At 46.3% G+C, this 23,855-nt stretch overlaps 2 protein-coding genes across 11 annotated transcripts in view; one reads left to right on the forward strand and one right to left on the reverse strand.

Moving 5' to 3' along the window:
* The window catches only part of LOC139572745 (ATP-dependent translocase ABCB1-like), a 31,794-nt gene extending 12,636 nt beyond the window's left edge, over positions 1-19,158 (forward strand). For 6 of the 7 annotated variants that reach the window (XM_071395481.1, XM_071395483.1, XM_071395482.1 and 3 more), the window contains 18 exons: positions 4,438-4,548; positions 4,644-4,769; positions 4,924-5,127; positions 5,537-5,707; positions 6,071-6,232; positions 6,393-6,569; positions 6,891-7,037; positions 7,195-7,299; positions 7,479-7,556; positions 8,145-8,228; positions 8,297-8,500; positions 8,619-8,719; positions 8,892-9,032; positions 10,904-11,060; positions 11,303-11,500; positions 12,321-12,527; positions 13,439-13,585; positions 17,231-19,158. In XM_071395481.1, coding sequence (XP_071251582.1) covers positions 4,438-4,548; positions 4,644-4,769; positions 4,924-5,127; positions 5,537-5,707; positions 6,071-6,232; positions 6,393-6,569; positions 6,891-7,037; positions 7,195-7,299; positions 7,479-7,556; positions 8,145-8,228; positions 8,297-8,500; positions 8,619-8,719; positions 8,892-9,032; positions 10,904-11,060; positions 11,303-11,500; positions 12,321-12,527; positions 13,439-13,585; positions 17,231-17,437 — 2,727 coding nt within the window. In that variant the 3' untranslated portion in view covers positions 17,438-19,158. Of the gene's footprint in view, positions 1-4,437; positions 4,549-4,643; positions 4,770-4,923; positions 5,128-5,536; positions 5,708-6,070; positions 6,233-6,392; positions 6,570-6,890; positions 7,038-7,194; positions 7,300-7,478; positions 7,557-8,144; positions 8,229-8,296; positions 8,501-8,618; positions 8,720-8,891; positions 9,033-10,654; positions 10,689-10,903; positions 11,061-11,302; positions 11,501-12,320; positions 12,528-13,438; positions 13,586-17,230 lie in introns of those variants that run through there. The other variant, XM_071395487.1, reaches the window with a different exon arrangement.
* The window catches only part of LOC139572746 (peroxisomal carnitine O-octanoyltransferase-like), a 30,908-nt gene continuing 24,618 nt past the window's right edge, over positions 17,566-23,855 (reverse strand). For all 4 annotated transcript variants that reach the window (XM_071395490.1, XM_071395492.1, XM_071395491.1 and 1 more), the window contains 6 exons: positions 23,567-23,674; positions 23,248-23,378; positions 22,481-22,604; positions 22,190-22,362; positions 21,997-22,116; positions 17,566-20,173 (listed from right to left, as the gene is read on the reverse strand). In XM_071395490.1, coding sequence (XP_071251591.1) covers positions 20,053-20,173; positions 21,997-22,116; positions 22,190-22,362; positions 22,481-22,604; positions 23,248-23,378; positions 23,567-23,674 — 777 coding nt within the window. In that variant the 3' untranslated portion in view covers positions 17,566-20,052. The remainder of the gene's footprint in view (positions 20,174-21,996; positions 22,117-22,189; positions 22,363-22,480; positions 22,605-23,247; positions 23,379-23,566; positions 23,675-23,855) is intronic.

The raw sequence follows: 23,855 nt of genomic DNA on the forward strand, positions 1-23,855 counted from the left end.
CACACACACACCAAAGACAAAAACAAGGGGAAACTGTGGAAGGGTGAGGTACCCAGGGGAACTTATATATTGTAAGATCTGGGAGAGAGAGAGAGAGAGAGAGAGAGAGAGAGAGAGACATACACACACTCCCTGGTACAGACACACAAACATACACACACACTACACTAACACACACACTGTAACAGACAGGCACACACACGTACTGTTCATGCTCTGTAACACGAAAACTAGTGTAAATAAACAGGGCTAAACTAACACGTAGATAAATCTGCCCTCTGGCTAACACTCTTCCTCCTATTGTCCCTCTGAGAGGGGAGAGAGAGGTGGGGGACTCATAGAGAGAGGGGAGAGAGAGGCGGTGGACTCATAGAGAGAGGGGAGAGAGAGGCGGGGGACTCATAGAGAGAGGGGAGAGAGAGGCGGGGGACTCATAGAGAGAGGGGAGAGAGAGGCGGGGGACTCATAGAGAGAGGGGAGAGAGAGACGGGGCACTCATAGAGAGAGGGGAGAGAGGCAGGAGACTCATAGAGAGAGGGGAGAGAGGCGGTGGACTCATAGAGAGAGGGGAGAGAGAGGCGGGGGACTCATAGAGAGAGGGGAGAGAGGCGGTGGACTCATAGAGAGAGGGGAGAGAGAGGCGGGGGACTCATAGAGAGAGGGGAGAGAGAGGCGGGGGACTCATAGAGAGAGGGGAGAGAGAGGCGGGGGACTCATAGAGAGAGGGGAGAGAGAGGTGGGGGACTCATAGAGAGAGGGGAGAGAGAGACGGGGCACTCATAGAGAGAGGGGAGAGAGAGGCGGGGGACTCATAGAGAGAGGGGAGAGAGGCAGGAGACTCATAGAGAGAGGGGAGAGAGAGGCGGTGGACTCATAGAGAGAGGGGAGAGAGAGGCGGGGGACTCATAGAGAGAGGGGAGAGAGAGGCGGGGGACTCATAGAGAGAGGGGAGAGAGGCAGGAGACTCATAGAGAGAGGGGAGAGAGAGGCGGTGGACTCATAGAGAGAGGGGAGAGAGAGGCGGGGGACTCATAGAGAGAGGGGAGAGAGGCAGGAGACTCATAGAGAGAGGGGAGAGAGAGACGGGGCACTCATAGAGAGAGGGGAGAGAGAGGCGGGGGACTCATAGAGAGAGGGGAGAGAGAGGCGGGGGACTCATAGAGAGAGGGGAGAGAGAGGCGGGGGACTCATAGAGAGAGGGGAGAGAGGCAGGAGACTCATAGAGAGAGGGGAGAGAGAGACGGGGCACTCATAGAGAGAGGGGAGAGAGAGGCGGGGGACTCATAGAGAGAGGGGAGAGAGGCAGGAGACTCATAGAGAGAGGGGAGAGAGGCAGGAGACTCATAGAGAGAGGGGAGAGAGAGGCGGTGGACTCATAGAGAGAGGGGAGAGAGAGGCGGGGGACTCATAGAGAGAGGGGAGAGAGAGGCGGGGGACTCATAGAGAGAGGGGAGAGAGAGGCGGGGGACTCATAGAGAGAGGGGAGAGAGAGGCGGGGGACTCATAGAGAGAGGGGAGAGAGAGGCGGGGGACTCATAGAGAGAGGGGAGAGAGAGGTGGGGGACTCATAGAGAGAGGGGAGAGAGAGACGGGGCACTCATAGAGAGAGGGGAGAGAGAGGCGGGGGACTCATAGAGAGAGGGGAGAGAGGCAGGAGACTCATAGAGAGAGGGGAGAGAGAGGCGGTGGACTCATAGAGAGAGGGGAGAGAGAGGCGGGGGACTCATAGAGAGAGGGGAGAGAGAGGCGGGGGACTCATAGAGAGAGGGGAGAGAGGCAGGAGACTCATAGAGAGAGGGGAGAGAGAGGCGGTGGACTCATAGAGAGAGGGGAGAGAGAGGCGGGGGACTCATAGAGAGAGGGGAGAGAGGCAGGAGACTCATAGAGAGAGGGGAGAGAGAGACGGGGCACTCATAGAGAGAGGGGAGAGAGAGGCGGGGGACTCATAGAGAGAGGGGAGAGAGAGGCGGGGGACTCATAGAGAGAGGGGAGAGAGAGGCGGGGGACTCATAGAGAGAGGGGAGAGAGGCAGGAGACTCATAGAGAGAGGGGAGAGAGAGACGGGGCACTCATAGAGAGAGGGGAGAGAGAGGCGGGGGACTCATAGAGAGAGGGGAGAGAGGCAGGAGACTCATAGAGAGAGGGGAGAGAGGCAGGAGACTCATAGAGAGAGGGGAGAGAGAGGCGGTGGACTCATAGAGAGAGGGGAGAGAGAGGCGGGGGACTCATAGAGAGAGGGGAGAGAGAGGCGGGGGACTCATAGAGAGAGGGGAGAGAGAGGCGGGGGACTCATAGAGAGAGGGGAGAGAGAGGCGGGGGACTCATAGAGAGAGGGGAGAGAGAGGCGGGGGACTCATAGAGAGAGGGGAGAGAGAGACGGGGCACTCATAGAGAGAGGGGAGAGAGAGGCGGGGGACTCATAGAGAGAGGGGAGAGAGGCGGGGGACTCATAGAGAGAGGGGAGAGAGGCAGGAGACTCATAGAGAGAGGGGAGAGAGAGGCGGTGGACTCATAGAGAGAGGGGAGAGAGGCAGGAGACTCATAGAGAGAGGGGAGAGAGAGACGGTGGACTCATAGAGGGAGGGAGAGAGGCGGGGGACTCATAGAGAGAGGGGAGAGAGGCAGGAGACTCATAGAGAGAGGGGAGAGAGAGGCGGTGGACTCATAGAGAGAGGGGAGAGAGGCAGGAGACTCATAGAGAGAGGGGAGAGAGAGACGGTGGACTCATAGAGGGAGGGAGAGAGGCGGGGGACTCATAGAGGGAGGGAGGTCTGATGGAAAGAAGGATGGTGGAGGGAGGGGACTAAAAGAGAGGGGCGTAGAGAGCAGGAGGCTAAAGCACAGTCCTCAATCACCAATCACCACACTCCCACCAGAATCAATCCTTTCTGATTCGGCCCACCATTTTATCTGCAGGCTGCTCTGAACGGGGCCTTGAATTCCAGCTGGAATTGCTGTCTACTTATATAATGTCTATGGTGTGAATGGGGAAACTTTTTGGACTCTGTAGAGCGCTTAACACACAGTAGAATAACACATCTGTCCCCACTGAGCAGTCAGGAATACAGGGAGTCTTCAGAAGGGGATCTTTATGCTGCTGCATAAACCAGGCCTCTGTGTCTGTGTGTGTTTATGCTGCTGTATAAACCAGGCCTCTGTGTCTGTGTGTGTTTATGCTGCTGTATAAACCAGGCCTCTGTGTCTGTGTGTGTTTATGCTGCTGTATAAACCAGGCCTCTGTGTCTGTGTGTCTTTATGCTGCTGCATAAACCAGGCCTCTGTGTCTGTGTGTGTTTATGCTGCTGTATAAACCAGGCCTCTGTGTCTGTGTGTGTTTATGCTGCTGTATAAACCAGGCCTCTGTGTCTGTGTGTGTTTATGCTGCTGTATAAACCAGGCCTCTGTGTCTGTGTGTGTTTATGCTGCTGTATAAACCAGGCCTCTGTGTCTGTGTGTGTTTATGCTGCTGTATAAACCAGGCCTCTGTGTCTGTGTGTGTTTATGCTGCTGTATAAACCAGGCCTCTGTGTCTGTGTGTGTTTATGCTGCTGTATAAACCAGGCCTCTGTGTCTGTGTGTCTTTATGCTGCTGTATAAACCAGGCCTCTGTGTCTGTGTGTCTTTATGCTGCTGTATAAACCAGGCCTCTGTGTCTGTGTGTGTTTATGCTGCTGTATAAACCAGGCCTCTGTGTCTGTGTGTGTTTATGCTGCTGTATAAACCAGGCCTCTGTGTCTGTGTGTGTTTATGCTGCTGTATAAACCAGGCCTCTGTGTCTGTGTGTGTTTATGCTGCTGTATAAACCAGGCCTCTGTGTCTGTGTGTGTTTATGCTGCTGTATAAACCAGGCCTCTGTGTCTGTGTGTGTTTATGCTGCTGTATAAACCAGGCCTCTGTGTCTGTGTGTGTTTATGCTGCTGTATAAACCAGGCCTCTGTGTCTGTGTGTGTTTATGCTGCTGTATAAACCAGGCCTCTGTGTCTGTGTGTCTTTATGCTGCTGCATAAACCAGGCTTCTGTGTCTGTGTGTGTTTATGCTGCTGTATAAACCAGGCCTCTGTGTCTGTGTGTGTTTATGCTGCTGTATAAACCAGGCCTCTGTGTCTGTGTGTGTTTATGCTGCTGTATAAACCAGGCCTCTGTGTCTGTGTGTGTTTATGCTGCTGCATAAACCAGACCTCTGTGTCTGTGTGTGTTTATGCTGCTGTATAAACCAGGCCTCTGTGTCTGTGTGTGTTTATGCTGCTGTATAAACCAGGATACTCTTCTCACGCACCATATTGGTTGAAAAATAGTTACCGGCAATATAATAGGCCTGTAGTATTTTATGGTATCATTTATGTGTACAGTAATAGTATTAGTTGGTGACCTGCTTGAATGTTCACACGATTATGTTTATGTTCTAAGTTTCACTGCTGTTGTTGTTTGTCTGTTCAGAAACCCCACATCAACAGCTACTCAGACCACGGCCACAAGCCCGATGTCATCAAAGGAAACATAGAGTTTAACAACATCCATTTCATCTACCCCTCACGACCCCACGTCAAAGTATGTGCTGCCTTCTTTATGTGTGCGTGTGTGTTGATGTCCAGTAGATGTTCGTAGATGTTAAATGGTGTGTTTCTGTGTGTGTCTCTTTGTAGGTGTTGAAAGGAATGTCTCTGAGCGTGCGTAGTGGCCAGACCATAGCTCTGGTAGGCAGTAGTGGCTGTGGGAAAAGCACCACCGTTCAGCTGCTGCAGCGGTTCTATGATCCACAAGAGGGATCAGTGAGTATCATGGGAAACACACACACACACACACACACACACACACACACACACACACACACACACACACACACACACACACACACACACACACACACACACACACACACACACACAGTACCGGTTCTGTAACTATGCCCTCTGTGTTCTGTAGGTGTGTGTAGATGGTCATGACGTGCGCTCCCTGAACGTGCGCTTCCTGAGAGAGATGATTGGCGTTGTCAGTCAGGAGCCCATCCTGTTTGCTACCACCATCGCTGAGAACATCCGCTACGGACGACCTGACGTCACACATCAGGAGATAGAACAGGCTGCTAGGGAGGCCAACGCTTACGACTTCATCATGACACTACCTGATGTACGTTACTGTGTCTCTGTCTGTCTGTCTGTCTGTCTGTCTGTCTGTCTGTCTGTCTGTCTGTCTGTCTGTCTGTCTGTCTGTCTGTCTGTCTGTCTGTCTGTCTGTCTGTCTGTCTGTCTGTCTGTCTGTCTGTCTGTCTGTCTGTCTGTCTGTCTGTCTGTCTGTCTGTCTGTCTGTCTGTCTGTCTGTCTGTCTGTCTGTCTGTCTGTCTGTCTGTTTGTCTGTTTGTCTGTCTGTCTGTCTGTCTGTGTGTGTGTGTGTGTGTGTGTGTGTGTGTGTGTGTGTGTGTATGACCATGTGTACGTCTGTGTGTGTGTGTGTGTGTAGTAGTAGTATTGGTAGTACTATAACTAATGCTAGATAATGATTGATTACAGTATATTGATAGTATTTTTTTGTTGAGCAGAAGTTTGAGACTCTAGTTGGAGACAGAGGAACCCAGATGAGTGGAGGACAGAAACAGAGGATCGCTATCGCACGCGCTCTCGTACGCAACCCCAAGATCCTCTTGTTGGATGAGGCTACCTCAGCCCTCGACGCCGAGAGTGAGACCATCGTACAGGCTGCTTTGGACAAGGTAGAGGACACACACACACACACACACACACACAAACACACACACACACACACACACACACACACACACACACACACACACACACACACACACACACACACACACACACACACACACACACACACACACACACATGCACCAGTTTATCAACATCTACTAAACATTGCTATGCCCCCCTCCTCCCTCCCTTTCACTCCCCCTTCCTCCTCCCTCCCTCCCTCCCTCCCTCCCTCCCTCCCTCCCTCCCTCCCTCCCTCCCTCCCTCCCTCCCTCCCTCCCTCCCTCCCTCCCTCCCTCCCTCTCTCTCTCTCTCTCTCTCTCTCTCTCTCCCTCCCTCCCCACTCCCTCCCTCCCTCCCTCCAGGTGAGACAGGGTCGTACTACCATCGTGGTGGCCCATCGTCTGTCTACTATCCGTAATGCTGATGTCATCGCAGGCTTCCAGAAGGGAGAGATCGTAGAGCTGGGAACACACAGCCAACTGATGGAAAAAGAAGGAGTCTACCATACACTGGTCACCATGCAGGTAACACACACACACACACCCTCCTCACACCCTCCTCACACATCTTGCGTCTACGTCACCATTTAGGTAACAGCGTTATCAATACAGTGTCACACACACGCCACATAACAAACAAATACACACATTTTACTCTATATTCTATTCTGTTGTGTTCTTCCAGACGTTTAAGAGTCCTGAGGAGGGCGAGGAGGCTGTGGAGGAGCAGGTTCTGGAGGAGAAGAGTCCGTCAATGATGCCGTTCTCAGAGACCACCCTCATCCGGAGGAAATCTACCAAGGGATCGTCCTTCATCGGCTCAGAGAAAGGAGACAAGGACAAGACTGAGGTGGAAGAAGAGGTAAGGCTATGGAGCTAGAGGTACTAGCTAGAGTGGATATTCCCATTTCAATCCAGGATCAGTAGTGGACACACTGTGGGACATAATTGGTGTACCATTTGGAATGTTTCTGATGATCTCTCTCTCTCTCCTTCTTTTCTCTCTCTGTCTTCTCTCTCCTTCTTTTCTCTCTCTCTCTTCTCTCTCCTTCCTTTCTCTCTCTGTCTTCTCTCTCCTTCCTTTCTTTCTCTATCTTCTCTCTCTCTTTCTCTCTCCTTCCTCTCACTCTCTGTCTTCTCTCTTTCTCTCTCTCTCTCTATCTCTCTCTCACTCTCTCCCCAGGATGAGGAGATTCCTCCTGTGTCGTTTCTGAAGGTGTTGAAGCTGAACCTTCCTGAGTGGCCCTATATGGTGGTTGGTGTGATCTGTGCCACTATCAACGGGGGCATGCAGCCTCTCTTCGCTGTCATCTTCTCTAAAATCATCGCTGTATGTTAAATATCAGTTAATACCAGATATCATCATTCTATGTTTACCTCATTTATTTCAGTTTATTCATCTTCTCATTACTGTAAGTTGAATTAGTCATATTCCATCAAATAGCATCACCTCAGATGATCATGTTTGTGTTGTTGTCATGTTTCAGGTGTTTGCAGAGCAAGACCAGGAACTAGTTAGACAACGCTCCTCGTTGTACTCTATCATGTTCGCCCTCATTGGAGTCGTCTCCTTCATAACCATGTTCCTACAGGTAAGCACACACCTCACCTAATGCTAAATACTATGATGAATGAGTGACAGAATGTGGGAGGGGCTTGGGTTTGTATCTATCCTACAGCAGGTCAGTGGTCCCCAATGTATTTCTATTGATCGACAGCATCTTGAAGTTTTACTTACTATGACTGTGATACGTGGTTGTCTTCTCTCCAGGGATTCTGTTTTGGGAAGGCCGGTGAGATTCTGACCATGAAGCTGAGACTGATGGCCTTTAAAGCCATGATGAGACAGGCAAGACAGTTTATTTAGGCTTATAGAGTGTTTAATAAAGGTGTTTATTTAGGCTTATAGAGTATTTAATAAAGGTGTTTATTTAGACTTATAGGGTATTTAATAAAGGTAAGACAGTTTATTTAGACTTATAGGGTATTTAATAAAGGTAAGACAGTTTATTTAGGCTTATAGAGTGTTTAATAAAGTTGAGACAGTTTATTTAGGCTTATATAGTGTTTAATAAATGTGTTTATTTAGGCTTATAGAGTGTTTAATAAAGGTGAGACAGTTTATTTAGGCTTATATAGTGTTTAATAAAGGTAAGAAAGTTTATTTAGGCTTATAGAGTGTTTAATAAATGTGTTTATTTAGGCTTATAGAGTGTTTAATAAAGGTGGGACAGTTTATTTAGGCCTATAGAGTGTTTAATAAAGGTGGGACAGTTTATTTAGGCCTATAGAGTGTTTAATAAAGGTGGGACAGTTTATTTAGGCTTATAGAGTGTTTATAGGCTCATATAGGTTATAGGGCTTATGGAGTGTTTATAAAGGCTCAAATAGGTTATAGAGACAATTTGAACATGTAACTCTCTTCGTTTTCCTGTAGGAGTTGGGCTGGTATGACAGTCACAAGAACAGTGTTGGAGCTCTCACCACTAGACTGGCTACAGACGCAGCACAAGTACAGGGGGTAAGTAGTAAGTACACACATGAACACACAACACACAACACACACACTAACCCTCCCTCCCTCTCCAGGCTACAGGAGTGCGTTTGGCCACTCTGGCCCAGAACGTGGCTAACCTGGGCACCAGTCTGATCATCTCGTTTGTGTACGGCTGGCAGCTGACTCTTCTCATCCTGTGTGTGGTACCTGTCATGGCTGTAGCTGGAGGCATACAGATGAAGATGCTCTCTGGTCACGCCGTCAAAGACAAGAAAGAGCTAGAACAGGCTGGCAAGGTACACAACCACTCACACACACAGTCTTATTCACTCTCTTCATAGCTCCCAACATTTGCAACAGTGAATATCTATACGTTCTTCTCTCGAGTCTAACCAGTGTGTGTGTGTGTGTCAGATTGCCACAGAGGCCATAGAGAACATCCGTACTGTGGCGTCTCTCACCAGAGAGCAGAAGTTTGAGTCTCTGTACCAGGAGAACCTCATAGTGCCTTACAAGTACGTGTGCTACAAAGTTTAGAATTTCCATTATAAAAAGTCCTAGTCATTGCTGTGTTTTTAATGTGTCAACAGTGTCAGTCTTGTAAATGTACTGTATTACTTTTGTTTATGTAATCACCCCTCTCTTTAATCTCTCTCTCTCTCCCCCTCTCTCGCTTTTCCTCTGTAGGAACTCTCAGAAGAAGGCCCATGTGTATGGCATCACGTTCTCCTTCTCTCAGGCCATGATCTACTTTGCCTATGCAGGCTGCTTCCGCTTCGGAGCCTGGCTCATAGAGGAAGGCATTATGACCTTTGAAAATGTCTTCCTGTGAGTACAGCAGCTACCTTTGATTGGGTTACTTCAGTCATGTGTCAATGTTCACAACTGTTCTTATAGCCTTATTCCTATGTGACTCAATTGAACGACTCAATTGCTTCCCTAATATGGGTGCTGGGTGGACACAGGTACAGTAGTGGAGGATTTGTGTATACATTGTACAATACAGCTCAGGTACAGTAGTGGAGGATTTGTGTGTACATTGTACAATACAGCTCAGGTACAGTAGTGGAGGATTTGTGTATACATTGTACAATACAGCTCAGGTACAGTAGTGGAGGATTTGTGTGTACATTGTACAATACAGCTCAGGTACAGTAGTGGAGGATGTGTGTGTACATTGTACAGCTCAGGTATAGTAGAACACACCCGGCCCAGCTCATCTAGGCCTGACAGGAATGTCCAGTATTACAGTGGTCAAAGGTGGTTGTGGTTAATCATTACCTAACTGGGAAGTGTGTTGGAGGTCAACGCTGATCTAGGGACTCATCACCGTAGCAACAATGGCCAAATAGCCATGACATGTCTAACATGTGACCCATAGAAATGAATGTTATAGAGTAGATATCACGACTAAAGACTTAGATAAAAAATTTTTGGAAAAGGTGTACATAAGCCACACCCGTTGCTGACAGGTATATAAAATCGATCACACAGCCATGCAATCTCAATAGAAAAACATTGGCAGTAGAATGGCCTTACTGAAAAGCTCAGTGACTTTCAACATGGCACTGTCATAGGATGCCAACAAGTCAGTTCGTCAAATTTCTGCACTGCTAGAGCTGCCCCAGTCAACTGTAAGTGCTGTTATTGTAAAGTGGAAACGTTAAGGAGCAACAACGGCTCTGTCGCAAAGTGGTAGGCCACACAAGCTCACAGAACGGAACCGCCGAGTGGAACTGCAAAATCGTTTGCCCTCGGTTGCAAAACTCACTACCGAGTTCCAAACTGCCTCTGGAAGCAACGTCAGCACAATAACTGTTCGTCAGGAGATTCATGAAATGGGTTTCCATGGCCGAGCAGCCGCACACAAGCCTAAGATCACCATGCACAATGCCAAGCATCGGCTGGAGTGGTGTAAAGCTCGCCACCATTGGACTCTGGAGCAGTGGAAAATCGTTCTCTGGAGTGATGAATCACTCTTCACCATCTGACAGTCGGGTTTGGTGGATGCCAGGAGAATGCTACCTGCCCCAATGCATAGTGCCAACTGTAAGGTTTGGTGGAGGAGGAATAATGGCCTGGAGCTGTTTTTCATGGTTCGGGCTAGGCCTCTTAGTTCCAGTGAAGGGAAATCTTAACACTACAGCATACAATGACATTCTAGACGATTCTGTTCTTCCAACTTTGGTGAAGGCCCTTTTCTCTTTCAGCATGGCAATGCCCCTGTGCACAAAGCGAGGTCCATACAGAAATGGTTGGTCGAGAACAGTGTGGAAAAACTTGACTGGCCTGCACAGAGCCCTGACCTCAACCCCATCGAACACCTTTGGGATGAATTGGAACGCCATTGGGTCACGTGATGGTTACAAGCCAAAAAAAACTTATTTGGCACTATATAGAACCATTTGTTTTTAGTGTATAACCTGTTCTCTGTCTCTCTCTCTCTCCAGGGTGATCTCTGCAGTATGAACTATCCCTTTAAGATACATGTTAGATAGATCGTAACCTGTTCTCTCTGTCTCTCTCTCTCTCCAGGGTGATCTCTGCAGTATGAACTATCCCTTTAAGATACATGTTACATAGATCGTAACCTGTTCTCTGTCTCTTTCTCTCTCCAGGCTGATCTCTGCAGTATGAACTATCCCTTTAAGATACATGTTACATAGATCGTAACCTGTTCTCTCTGTCTCTCTCTAAAGGGTGATCTCTGCAGTGCTGTACGGAGCCATGGCAGTAGGAGAGGCCAACTCCTTCACGCCTAACTACGCCAAAGCCAAGATATCAGCCTCTCACCTTATGTTCCTCATCAACAGAGAACCTGCCATAGACAACTGCTCACAGGAGGGAGAAACACCGGTACACACACACACACACACACACACACACACACACACACACACACACACACACACACACACACACACACACACACACACACACACACACACACACACACACACACACACACACACACACACACACACACCACATCACACCCAGTGGCTATCACAGTGGAGAGTTGTGGAGTGATTGTATAGTGCATGCCAGGAGATTATTTCATGAACGGATGTTCTTCTGCCTCCCTCTCTTCCCTCCAGGACCACTTTGATGGTAACGTGCGTTTCCAGGGGGTGAGGTTCAACTACCCGTCCCGTCCAGACCTTGCGGTCCTGCAGGGACTGGAGCTGAAGGTGCAGAAGGGCCAGACTCTAGCCCTGGTGGGCAGCAGTGGCTGTGGGAAGAGTACGACCATACAATTACTGGAGAGGTTCTACGACCCACTACAGGGCACAGTGGTGAGTACGTACACACACACACACACACACACACACACACACACACACACACACACACACACACACACACACACACACACACACACACACACACACACACACACACACACACACACACACACACACACACACACACCCACGCGCTATGTTCCTCTATCCTCATGGGGACCTAAAATGAATTTCCATTCAAAATCCTATTTTCCCTAACTCCTAACCCTTACCATAACCCGAACCCTAACCTAACTCCTAACACTAATTGTAACCCTAAACCTAACCCCTAAGCTTAAAATAGCCTTTGTCCTGATGGGGATGTGGGAAATGTCCCATGAGGGAGAATTTTTGTTTTACTATCCTTATGGGGACTTTTGGGGATTTTAGGTCCCCACAAGGATAAAAGAACCAACCCACACACACACACACAAACGTTTTCACACACATTGATTATTAAAGCCATATGTACTGTATGTTGACCACTGTCACCAGTCAGACAGTGAGATATTTGCTGGAATTTTTATATGCAAATATACATGAAAACATAGAGCCCTCATGCGTCTCCATGTGTGACTGTGTAGATATTCTCCTACTGAAACACAGTTCTATAATTACTGATTGACAGGCCAGGATGTTGACACTGTTGCTTCATAATGCTCTACTATACTGGCTCTACTGTACTGAGACCTTGTGGGTGATGATCCTGCTCAAAGTGCATATGTGTGTTCATGTGGAGGTTATTGCCCTGCTAAGGCCACTGATAAAATGACAAACACTAGAGGATTATCCAACTTTGATGTTAACTCTTCCTCCTCCTCTTCTTCCTCAGATGTTAGACAACAGTGATGCTAAGAAGCTGAACATCCATTGGCTGAGGGCCCAGATGGGCATCGTATCCCAGGAGCCCGTGCTGTTTGACTGTAGTCTGGCAGAGAACATTGCCTACGGAGACAACACACGCAAAGTTACCATGGAGGAGATCCAGAGTGCTGCTAAAGCTGCCAACATACACAGCTTCATAGACGACCTGCCTCAGGTACACACTAATACTACTACTGTCACCACTACCACTACTACCACCAATACTACTACTACTACTACTACTACTATTACTACTACTACTACTGTCACCACTACTACTATTGCTACTACTGTCACCAATACTACTACTACTACTACTGTTACCACCACTAGTACTACTACTACTGCCACCACTACTACTATTGCTACTACTGTCACCAATACTACTGTACTACTACTGTCACTAATACTACTACTGTCACCACTACTACTACTACTACTACTACTACTACTACTACTACTACTACTACTACTACTACTACTACTACTACAAGCATCTTCTGCTTTTGTAAGTTTGGTTTCTTGAGATCTCTACATCAGCACCAATACCCTAATAGTGGCTGCATGGTCAGATAACCACAGACAGACTGATAGTGGTATCAGCTTCTCTCAGATGCCGTGCCAGAGAAAACACTGCAGGTCATTACTGGAGTAATGCCGTCTTAGTGCTGTTCCCTGTATAAGGGTGAACTGTCTTTCACTCTGAGGGCTTACCACCTGTAGGACTGAAAGAGGTTATGAGCTGGTTTCACACACAGATTAAGCCTAGTCCCAGACTAAAAATAGATTTTAAATGGCCTACGTGTGTTAGTCTCAGGCTAGTTTTAGGCTGGGATTCGATGCAAGGCGCATTATAGGCACAGAGCACTACACAGCCAACAATACGCCTTTCAAATACATTTTCCCCAGATGTTCATGGAGATCGCGTTCATGGGAGACGCTGCGCATGTCAGCTCAATCGTAAATTGAATCACGGCCTTAATCTGTGTCCGTAAAACCAGCCCTAGGAGTTATGTCATGTGTGAGATGACGAGGATAACCTCTTTCTTTCCCTCCATCTCCTCTTCCCTCCATCTCACTGAGTAGAAGTATGACACCCAAGCTGGTGACAAGGGGACCCAGTTGTCAGGAGGACAGAAGCAGCGTATAGCCATTGCCAGAGCCATCCTCCGCAACCCCAAAGTCCTGCTGCTGGACGAGGCCACCTCCGCACTGGACACAGAGAGCGAGAGGGTGTGTGTGTGTGTTTGTTCTGTAAACCATATATACAGTGGGGAGAAGAAGTATTTGATACACTGCCGATTTTGCAGGTTTTCCTACTTACAAAGCATGTAGAGGTCTGTAATTTGTTAATCATAGGTACACTTCAACTGTGAGAGACAGAATCTAAAACAAAAATCCAGAAAATCCCATTGTATGATTTTTAAGTAATTCATTTGCATTTTATTGCATAACTTAATATTTGGTATTTGGTACAGAAACCAGCAATTACAGAGATCCTGTAGTTCTTGACCAGGTTTGCACACACTGCAGCAGGGATTTTGGCCCACTCCTCCATACAGACCTTCTCCAGATCCTTCAGGTTTCGGGGCTGTCGCTGGGCAATACGGAATTTCAGCTCCCTCCAAAGATTTTCTATTGGGTTCAGGTCTGGAGACTGGCTAGGCCACTCCAGGACCTTGAGATGCTTCTCACTCCTTAGTTGCCCTGGCTGTGTGTTTCGGGTCGTTGTCATGCTGGAAGACCCAGCCACGACCCATCTTCAATGCTCTTACTGAGGCAAGGAGGTTGTTGGCCAAGATCTCACGATACATGGCCCCATCCATCCTCCCCTCAATACGGTGCAGTCGTCCTGTCCCCTTTGCAGAAAAGCATCCCAAAGAATGATGTTTCCACCTCCATGCTTTACGGTTGGGATGGTGTTCTTGGGGTTGTACTCATCCTTCTTCTTCCTCCAAACACGGCGAGTGGAGTTTAGACCAAAAGGCTCTATTTTTGTCTCATCAGACCACATGACCTTCTCCCATTCCTCCTCTGGATCATCCAGGTGGTCATTGGCAAACTTCAGACGGGCCTGGACATGCGCTGGCTTGAGCAGGGGGACCTTGTGTGCGCTGCAGGATTTTAATCCATGACGGCGTAGTATGTTACTAATGGTTTTCTTTGAGACTGTGGTCCCAGCTCTCTTCAGGTCATTGACCAGGTCCTGCCGTGTAGTTCTGGGCTGATCCCTCGCCTTCCTCATGATCATTGATGCCCCACGAGGTGAGATCTTGCATGGCGCCCCAGACCGAGGGTGATTGACCGTCATCTTGAACTTCTTCCATTTTCTAATAATTGTGCCAACAGTTGTTGCCTTCTCACCAAGCTGCTTGCCTATTGTCCTGTAGCCCATCCCAGCCTTGTGCAGGTCGACAGTTTTATCCCTGATGTCCTTACACAGCTCTCTTGTCTTGGCCATTGTGGAGAGGTTGGAGTCTGTTTGATTGAGTGTGTGGACAGGTGTCTTTTATACAGGTAACGAGTTCAAACAGGTGCAGTTAATACAGGTAATGAGTGGAGAACAGGAGGGCTTCTTAAAGAAAAACTAACAGGTCTGTGAGAGCCGGAATTCTTACTGGTTGGTAGGTGATCAAATACTTATGTCATGCAATAAAATGCTAATTAATTACTTAAAAATCATACAATGTGATTTTCTGGATTTTTGTTTTAGATTCCGTCTCTCACAGTTGAAGTGTACCTATGATAAAAATTACAGACCTCTACATGCTTTGTAAGTAGGAAAACCTGCAAAATCGGCAGTGTATCAAATACTTGTTCTCCCCACTGTATATATACAGTTGAAGTCGGAAGTTTACATACACCTTAGCCAAATACATTTAAACTCAGTTTTTCACAATTCCTGACATTTAATCCTAGTAAAAATTCCCTGTCTTAGGTCAGTTAGGATCACCACTTTATTTTAAGAATGTGACATGTCAGAATAATAGTAGAGAGAAATATTTATTTAAGCTTTTATTTCTTTCATCACATTCCTAGTGGGTCAGAAGTGTACATACACTCAATTAGTATTTGGTAGCATTGCCTTTAAATTGTTTAACTTGGGTCAAACGTGTCGGGTAGCCTTCTAAAAGCTTCCCACAATAAGTTGGGTGAATTTTGGCCCATTCCTCCTGACAGTGCTGGTGTAACTAAGTCAGGTTTGTAGGCCTCCTTGCTCGCACACACTTTTTCAGTTCTGCCCACTGTCATGGTTGTTGAAAGATGAGGACCAAGGTGCAGCGTGGTGAGCCTACATTTTCTTTATTAAATCAAAATGACGCCGAACAAAACAATAAACAGTACAAAAACAAACCGTGAAGCTCAAAGGCTATGTGCCCTAAACAAAGTCAACTTCCCACAAACACAGGTGGAAAAAAGAGCTACCTAAGTATGGTTCCCAATCAGAAACAACGATAGACAGCTGTCCCTGATTAAGAACCATACCCGGCCAAAACCTAGAAATAGAAAATCATAGAAACACAAAACATAGAATGCCCACCCCAACTCACGCTCTGACCAAACCAAAATAGAGACATAAAAAGGATCTCTAAGGTCAGGGCGTGACACCCACACATTTTCTATAGGATTGAGGTCAGGGCTTTGTGATGGCCACTCCAATACCTTGACTTTGTTGTCCTTAAACCATTTTGCCACTACTTTGGAAGTATGCTTTGGGTCATTGTCCATTTGGAAGACCCATTTGCGACCAAGCTTTAACTTCCTGACTGATGTCTTGAGATGTTGCTTCAATATATCCACATAATTTTCCTGCCTCATGATGCCATCTATTTTGTGAAGTGCACCAGTCCCTCCTGCAGCAAAGCACCCCCACAGCATGATGCTGCCACCCCTGTGCTTCACGGTTTGGATGGTGTTCTTCGGCTTGCAAGCATCCCCCTTTTTCCTCCAAACATAACGATGGCCATTATGGCCAAACAGTTCTATTTTTGTTTCATCAGACCAGAGGACATTTCTCCATAAAGTATGATCTTTGTCCCCATGAGTAGTCTGGCTTTTTAATGGCGGTTTTGGAGCAGTGGCTTCTTCCTTGCTGAGCGGCCTTTCAGGTTATGTCGATATAGGACTCATTTTACTGTGGATATAGGTACTTTTGTACCGGTTTCCTCCAGCATCTTCACAAGGTCCTTTGCTGTTGTTCTGGGATTTATTTGCACTTTTCACACCAAAGTACGTTCATCTCTAGAAGACAGAACGCGGCTCCTTCCTGAGCGGTACGACGGCTGCGTGGTCCCATGGTGTTTATACTTGCGTACTATTGTTTGTACAGATGAACGTGGTACCTTCAGGCTTTTGGAAATTGCTCCCAAGGATGAACCAGACTTGTGGAGGTCTACAATTCTTTTTCTGAGGTCTTGGCTGATTTATTTTCATTTTCCCATGATGTCAAGCAAAGAGGCACTGAGTTTGAAGGTAGGCCTTGAAATACATCCACAGGTACACCTCCAATTGACTCAAAGGATGTCAATTAGCCTATCAGAAGCTTCTAAAGCCATGCCATCATTTTCTGGAATTTCCCAAGGTGTTTAAAGGCAGTGAACTTAGTGTATGTAAACTTCTGACCAACTGGAATTGTGATACAGTGAAATAATCTGTCTGTAAACAATTGTTGGAAAAATTACTTGTGTCATGCACAAAGGAGATGTCCTAACCGACTTGCCAAAACTATGGTTTGTTAACAAGAAATTTGTTAACAAATTTTTTAATGACGCCAACCTAAGTGTATGTAAACTTCCGACTTCAACTGTATATCTCTATATGGATTCATGATATAGACGTTTTAACTACTGGATGTATATGTCTGTTCTCCCTCCCCAGATGGTGCAGGAGGCCCTGGATGTGGCTCGACAGGGCAGGACGTGTATCGTGGTGGCCCACCGCCTTTCCACCATCCAGAACGCTGACCTGATCGCTGTCTTCCAGAAGGGAGTGGTGGTGGAGCAGGGCACTCATCAACAACTACTGTCCCAGAGAGGAGTATACTACTCACTGGTTACCACACAGCTGGGCCATGGCAGAAACTGAGGGAGGAGAGGAGGATGGGGGAGGGAGAGGCTGAGGGTGCAGGGGGTTGCTGGGAGGGGCTGAGTGTGCAGGGAGGGGTTGAGGGTGCAGGGGGATATTTTGTATATAAAAGGAAGAGGTGGTGGTGCTGTATTTCAGTTATTTATTCAAAAAGTATCACATCTGTACCATAGAGTGCCTGTGTGCCAAATGAATACATGGAACACACACATATACACACACGTCTGCGCATTACTGTAAACTGCACGGAACTAAGCCAATGAGACTCTGAAGCAGTGTGTATCCTCAACATTCAGATTATTACATTGATTTGTTCAATTGTTTTGGGCTTAAAGTAAAACTCCACCCAAACACTATATTGTGGTATTTATTTCATTAGTCCAGGTTATGTAACTTTCAATATACAGAAATCATCCCCATATGGGGCAGCAGGTAGCCTAGTGGTTAAAGCATTGGACTAGTAACCGAAAGGTTGCTAGATCGAATCCCCGAGCTGACAAGGTACAAATCTGTCGTTCTTCCCCTGAACAAGGCAGTTAACCCACTGTTCCTAGGCCGTCATTGTAAAGGATTTGTTCTTAACTGACTTGCCTAGATAAATAAAACGATGCATTATCATACGAAGCAAAATGCATCACACAGGGATGACTTCTGTATTTTGAAAGTTACATATCTTGAAAACTTGAGTGCTGACAAGCAAAACATTTGGGACCATGTCAACAATGGACTAATGAAACAAATATCAAAATATAGTTTTTGGGTGGAGTTTTCCTTTAAAGGCCCAGTGCAGTCAAAAACTAGATTTCCCTTTGCTTTATATATTTCCACACTATCAGGTTGGAATAACACAGTACACAAAATAACTGCACTGCATTTGCACTCTGTTCATCTCTCTGCATTTAGATATATTCATACTGATACTGTAAAATTGTACATCCACTGTATGTCATCTGTATACCAACTTATATATTTCCACACTATAAGAGAATAAAGGTGATTCTAAAATTGTGAAAATTATGATAACCCTAACACTAACCCTTTTAGTGTAAGAGCTGTTTGAAAAGCCCGCCTGAAATTTCTGCCTGCTTTGGTGGGATGGAGTTTTGGCCTGCCTGGTGACATCACCAGGCATACATTGGTTAATAGACCAATAAGAAAGAGTTCCAAAACTCTCTGACAATAACAGCTAGTTTTCAGTTTTCCCCTCCCCACTCCGACAGTCCTAGCAAAATTCTTGCTTGAGAAATTGCTCTTCGCTAAGAAGTAATTTTTATTTAAAAAATTTACATTTTAATTGAAAACAATCACAGTAAGGTACACAGTAAGGTAATTGTTACCCAGAAATGATTTGATATTGCGATAAAAACAGCTGCATTGGACCTTTAATCTTGAGAGGAATTATTTTTTAATTATCATGAGATGTGGCCTTCCAAACGGTCTCTGTGCTATGCTCATGCTACTGGAAGTGCCTGAGGTATTTAAAAGAACCAAAGAGTTCCTGAATGTTTTGTTTAACTTAACTGTAGGTAATATGTTGAGTGATATACATACACACACCTGAGGGTTGGGGCTCAAGCACTAACAGTATATTGATACAAACCACGTTCCTGTTTCTACAATTGCACTGAATGAACTGACCTCTGCTTGGGTATGTACTGTATGTATGCATAACTTTTTTCCTTATGTAAACAGGTATCATTAATAAAGATGTTTCATTTGAATATTTGGGCTCATGACATGATTCATTCACTTTGATTTGTCAGTTCAATCACACTAAACAACTTTCATATTCAATTAAACATTTTCCAAGTTTACATTGTCAGTCAAGTCAATACTATAATTTTCCTACTGTAAAGTGGGTTAAATCATTTTCACAACTTTAGGCATTAAAACAGCTTTTCATTTTGTTGATTGAATCAAATGCAGCGCTCGTCTTTTATCACTTTTCTATCCTTTACAACAAAAAAACATGCTGAAAATCTCAAGTGTCTGAAAGGTATTAACACAATGGCCGTGTTCGAGAGCATCAAAACCGTGATGTATCATGGGTAAATTGTGAAAGGAATGTTCATTATTACAGACATCTACATAAAATGGCATATTGCATAGGGTGGCAGCCTATGGATCTGGCATAGGAGTGGTAGAGTTATTCAGCAGCTTTTGAAGTCTAAAAAGTCAGGTCAATTAGGGAGCTATTCAATCAAAACCACTAACCAGATCTCTGGGGACAGACTAAAATAAGGACACAGCAAAAAGGCACATTATAATTTACTTGGGTTTCTTTCCGTCTCACCCAAACACCGTTTCATTGATCATATCCAGCCAACTAAATGTTTCTCACAACATAAAAACAACAGACTAAATCTAAACAGAATCGTGGTAGGAAATTCAATCTATACATTTTGAAAACAGGGAATCCCCGATCTAGCTGCTACATAAAATCACAGAATGATTCACTAAGTGCAAAATAAACTCATTTGTTGAGCTGCATTTAAACAAATAATACATTTTTCTTTTTTAAATGTAGAAAACAATAAATGTGCCTTTGCATTGATCTGTGCAGAACTAAACTATTATTGACTACCATCTACAAAATGTGTGCGTGTGTGTGTGTGTTAGAGCTGAGCTGTGGTAGCGAGATGTAGCATCTCATGTAGGGAGGTAACCAGGTTCTGGAACAGTGTCTCTGCATCTGTCTCTGGACTGGACTTCCACGCCGTACAGGAAGCCACGATCCTGAAACAGGAAGTACAAGTCAGATACTGGACACTTGTAGAGGTTTTAAAAAATCTGTCCATCATAGAGAGGACGGAACAACACAGCTGCACTTTCTAACTACTACTATTAAACTTCACCCTTGACCTCACCTTGACCCCACTAACTAGATGACATGGAAAACAGCTGGAATAGTAACTGTTATCTGACCCAGAATGCTTTGTCCAGAGTCCAGGACTTAAAGCACCAACATCCATCTTGTGGTATCTACTCACAGAGGGATATCTAAACACCATCACTCTCCCTACAGTATTATGTCATCAAAGAGACAGGGGGAAGGGGAGGGTCCCAAATCATTTTACATCCTCTAGTCTACATAAAATGTAGTTTATTTTAGTAATGTACTCATGTGTTATAGGTTGGAGCTAGGTGGTAATGTTGTGTGTGTGTTTACTGGTCAAACTGTGGATGATGTTGCGTGGGGTCAGTGTGTGAGTGTGTTTACTGGTCAAACTATGGATGATGTTGCGTTGGGTCAGTGTGTGAGTGTGTTTACTGGTCAAACTATGGATGATGTTGCGTTGGGTCAGTGTGTGAGTGTGTTTACTGGTCAAACTGTGGATGATGTTGCATAGGGTCAGTTTGTGTGTGTGTGTTTCCTGGTCAAACAATGGATGATGTTAATTGGGGTCAGTTTGTGTGTGTGTTTACTGGTCAAACTGTGGATGATGTTGTGTGGTGTCTGTGTGTGTGTGTGTGTGTGTGTGTGTGTGTGTGTGTGTGTGTGTGTGTGTGTGTGTGTGTGTGTGTGTGTGTGTGTGTGTGTGTTTACTGGTCAAACTGTGGATTATGTTGCATGGGGTCAGTCTGAGTGTGTTTGTGTGTGTGTTTACTAGTCAAACTGTGGATGATGTTGCGTGGGGTCAGAAGGTGTGTGTGTGTTTACTGGTCAAACGGTGGATGATTTTGTGTGGGGTCAGTGTGTGTGTGTTTACTGGTCAAACTGTGGATGATGTTGCGTGGGGTCATTGTGTGTGTGTGTGTGTGTTTACTGGTCAAACTGTGGATGATGTTACGTGGGGTCAGTGTGTGTGTGTTTACTGGTCAAACTGTGGATGATGTTGCGTGGGGTCAGTGTGTGTGTGTGTGTGTGTGTGTGTGTGTGTGTGTGTGTGTGTGTGTGTGTGTGTGTGTGTGTGTTTACTGGTCAAACTATGGATGATTTTGCATGGGGTCAGTGTGTGTGTGTGTGTGTGTGTGTGTGTGTTTACTGGTCAAACTGTGGATGATGTTGTGTGTGTGTGTGTGTGTGTGTGTGTGTGTGTGTGTGTGTGTGTGTGTGTGTGTGTGTGTGTGTGTGTGTGTGTGTGTGTGTGTGTGTGTGTGTGTTTACTGGTCAAACTGTGGATGATGTTGTGTGTGTGTGTGTGTATGTGTGTGTGTGTGTGTGTGTGTGTGTGTGTTTACTGTTCAAACTGTGGATGATGTTGCGTGGGGTCAGTGTGTGTGTGTGTGTGTGTGTGTGTGTGTGTGTGTGTGTGTGTGTGTGTGTGTGTGTGTGTGTGTGTGTGTGTGTGTGTTTACTGGTCAAACTGTGGATGATGTTGTGTGTGTGTGTGTGTGTTAACTGGTCAAACTGTGGATGATGTTGCGTGGGGTCAGTGTGTGTGTGTGTGTTAACTGGTCAAACTGTGGATGATGTTGCGTGGGGTCAGTGTGTGTGTGTGTGTTAACTGGTCAAACTGTGGATGATGTTGCGTGGGGTCAGTGTGTGTGTGTGTGTTAACTGTTCAAACTGTGGATGATGTTGCGTGGGGTCAGTGTGTGGGTGTGTAATAGCCTACCTGTCGTCTCCGATGCGGTAGAAGAACCCGTAGCCATGGTGCACCATGGGAGCAACCGCTCCCAGGACTGTGGTGTAGCCAACCAGACTGGTGGACAGGGTAAAGTTACCGCCCCCGCCACTGGAGAGAGAACACACACAAATGACACACACCATAAACACACACACACACACAAACACACACATAAACACACCTCTTGGAATACAGTGGATCAGTGAAAAGGTCTGGCACAGGAAGTCCCTCCTCCTTGGCGATCAGGTACAGGCCCAGGAGATGTCTGTCAAAACCTTTTCCGTTCTGTGCCTCAGCCATCAGTTTGTTGTGCTTGTTGAAGGCCAGCAGCAGGGCTTTCCTCTTAGCCTCAGCCTGGGAGACATACAGAAAGTCAGAGTGTAAGTAGCCTGGTCGCCAGATTTACATGTATGGCATGACAATGTATGAAGAACTAATCGTTTACTGGACACACACACACTCTCACACTTACGCTGGCTGCAGGGAGGAGCATGGTATGGCACCAGTTCTTTGTCTCCAGGGTACAGGGCCTCATGGTCTCAGTCCTGCCGTGGTAGAACCTTCTGGTCATCGCTGTCTCATAGCAACTACCTAACCTGGGAGGGGGGATTATCATCAGTTATGGAGAGAATATTGGAGGAAGGATGGATGAATTTGATGGATAGATGGATGAGCGGGTGGGTGGATGGATGAATGTTGGGTAGATGGATGGATTAATTGGATGGATAGTGGATGCAGGGCCGGCTCCAGGCATAAGAGACATAAGCCGTTGCTTAGGGCCTCAGGCCGCTAGGGCACCCTCAACCTCCCCCCAAATTATTATTATTTGAGAGTTAGAATAGTAGAATACACCAGTTGCAAGGTCAAAATGTGGTTCTGCACCAGCAATTTCTCTCTTGTTATGTCAGCTCTGGCAGTCACTCAATTCGCCATGTCTTCTAACATTTTTTAATTGGTAAGTTAGTCTAGCCAGCTATCTAAACATGTAATCATGGCTGAACACCGACCAGGGTGCGTAGGGGCCCTGACCTCCAGGGGGCCCGTATTGATTTTGTTAGTCACTCACTCTATCATCAATAACATGGCATAAGTCACGGCAAAATGTGTAGATTTACAAGAAATTAGCTTTAAAACTGAAAATAATGTCTCTCCACCCCATGGCCTAGCTTAGGCCCCAACGAAATCTCGCTTAGGTCCCCAAAAGGCTAGAGCCGGCCCTGGCTGGATGGATGGTGTTACCTCCCATGCTGTCTGTAATAAGCCAGTTGAAGGGCCAGTTGTATGAAGGTGTCTGGGTGGAGCTTCCTCTGTTTGATGGCTGCTTTCCCAAACGAGGTGAACGCATAACACACCACCTGCAAGTCCTGAGTCTGGAGACACACACACAGGTGTCTGTCAAATCAGATATCACACAGATTAGAGTTGTGTGTGTTGGGGAGTGTAAGGGCCTGTGAGGGTGTGTTTGTGATCAACACAACACCTGCGATGGTCCAATCTGACCACCATGGGGAAGCAGAGTCATGAATGTGTGTGTGTATGTGTTTATGTGTGAACTCACAGTCTCAAAGTACTGTTGCTTGGCATGTGCAACGTCACTCCTGACTCTGTCATCCACAGTGAAGACCAACTCTTCAGGAAGAGGCATAGGCCGCACTGTCTCAGAGCCCTACACAGACACACACAATACAAATGATACTGTTGCTTACTCACAGTGAAATTAACCTGTTTATTACCTGATACATGGAAGCATAATAGAGAGCCACCTTATCCTGTTGTTCTCAGGTGTGAGCTACGGCGTAAAATCTTCTAAATAGAACCAGAGTGTAGTTTTATGCTTACGCCCAGGT

Source organism: Salvelinus alpinus, chromosome 4 (genome assembly GCF_045679555.1).
Source record: "Salvelinus alpinus chromosome 4, SLU_Salpinus.1, whole genome shotgun sequence".
Classification (NCBI taxonomy): domain Eukaryota; kingdom Metazoa; phylum Chordata; class Actinopteri; order Salmoniformes; family Salmonidae; genus Salvelinus; species Salvelinus alpinus.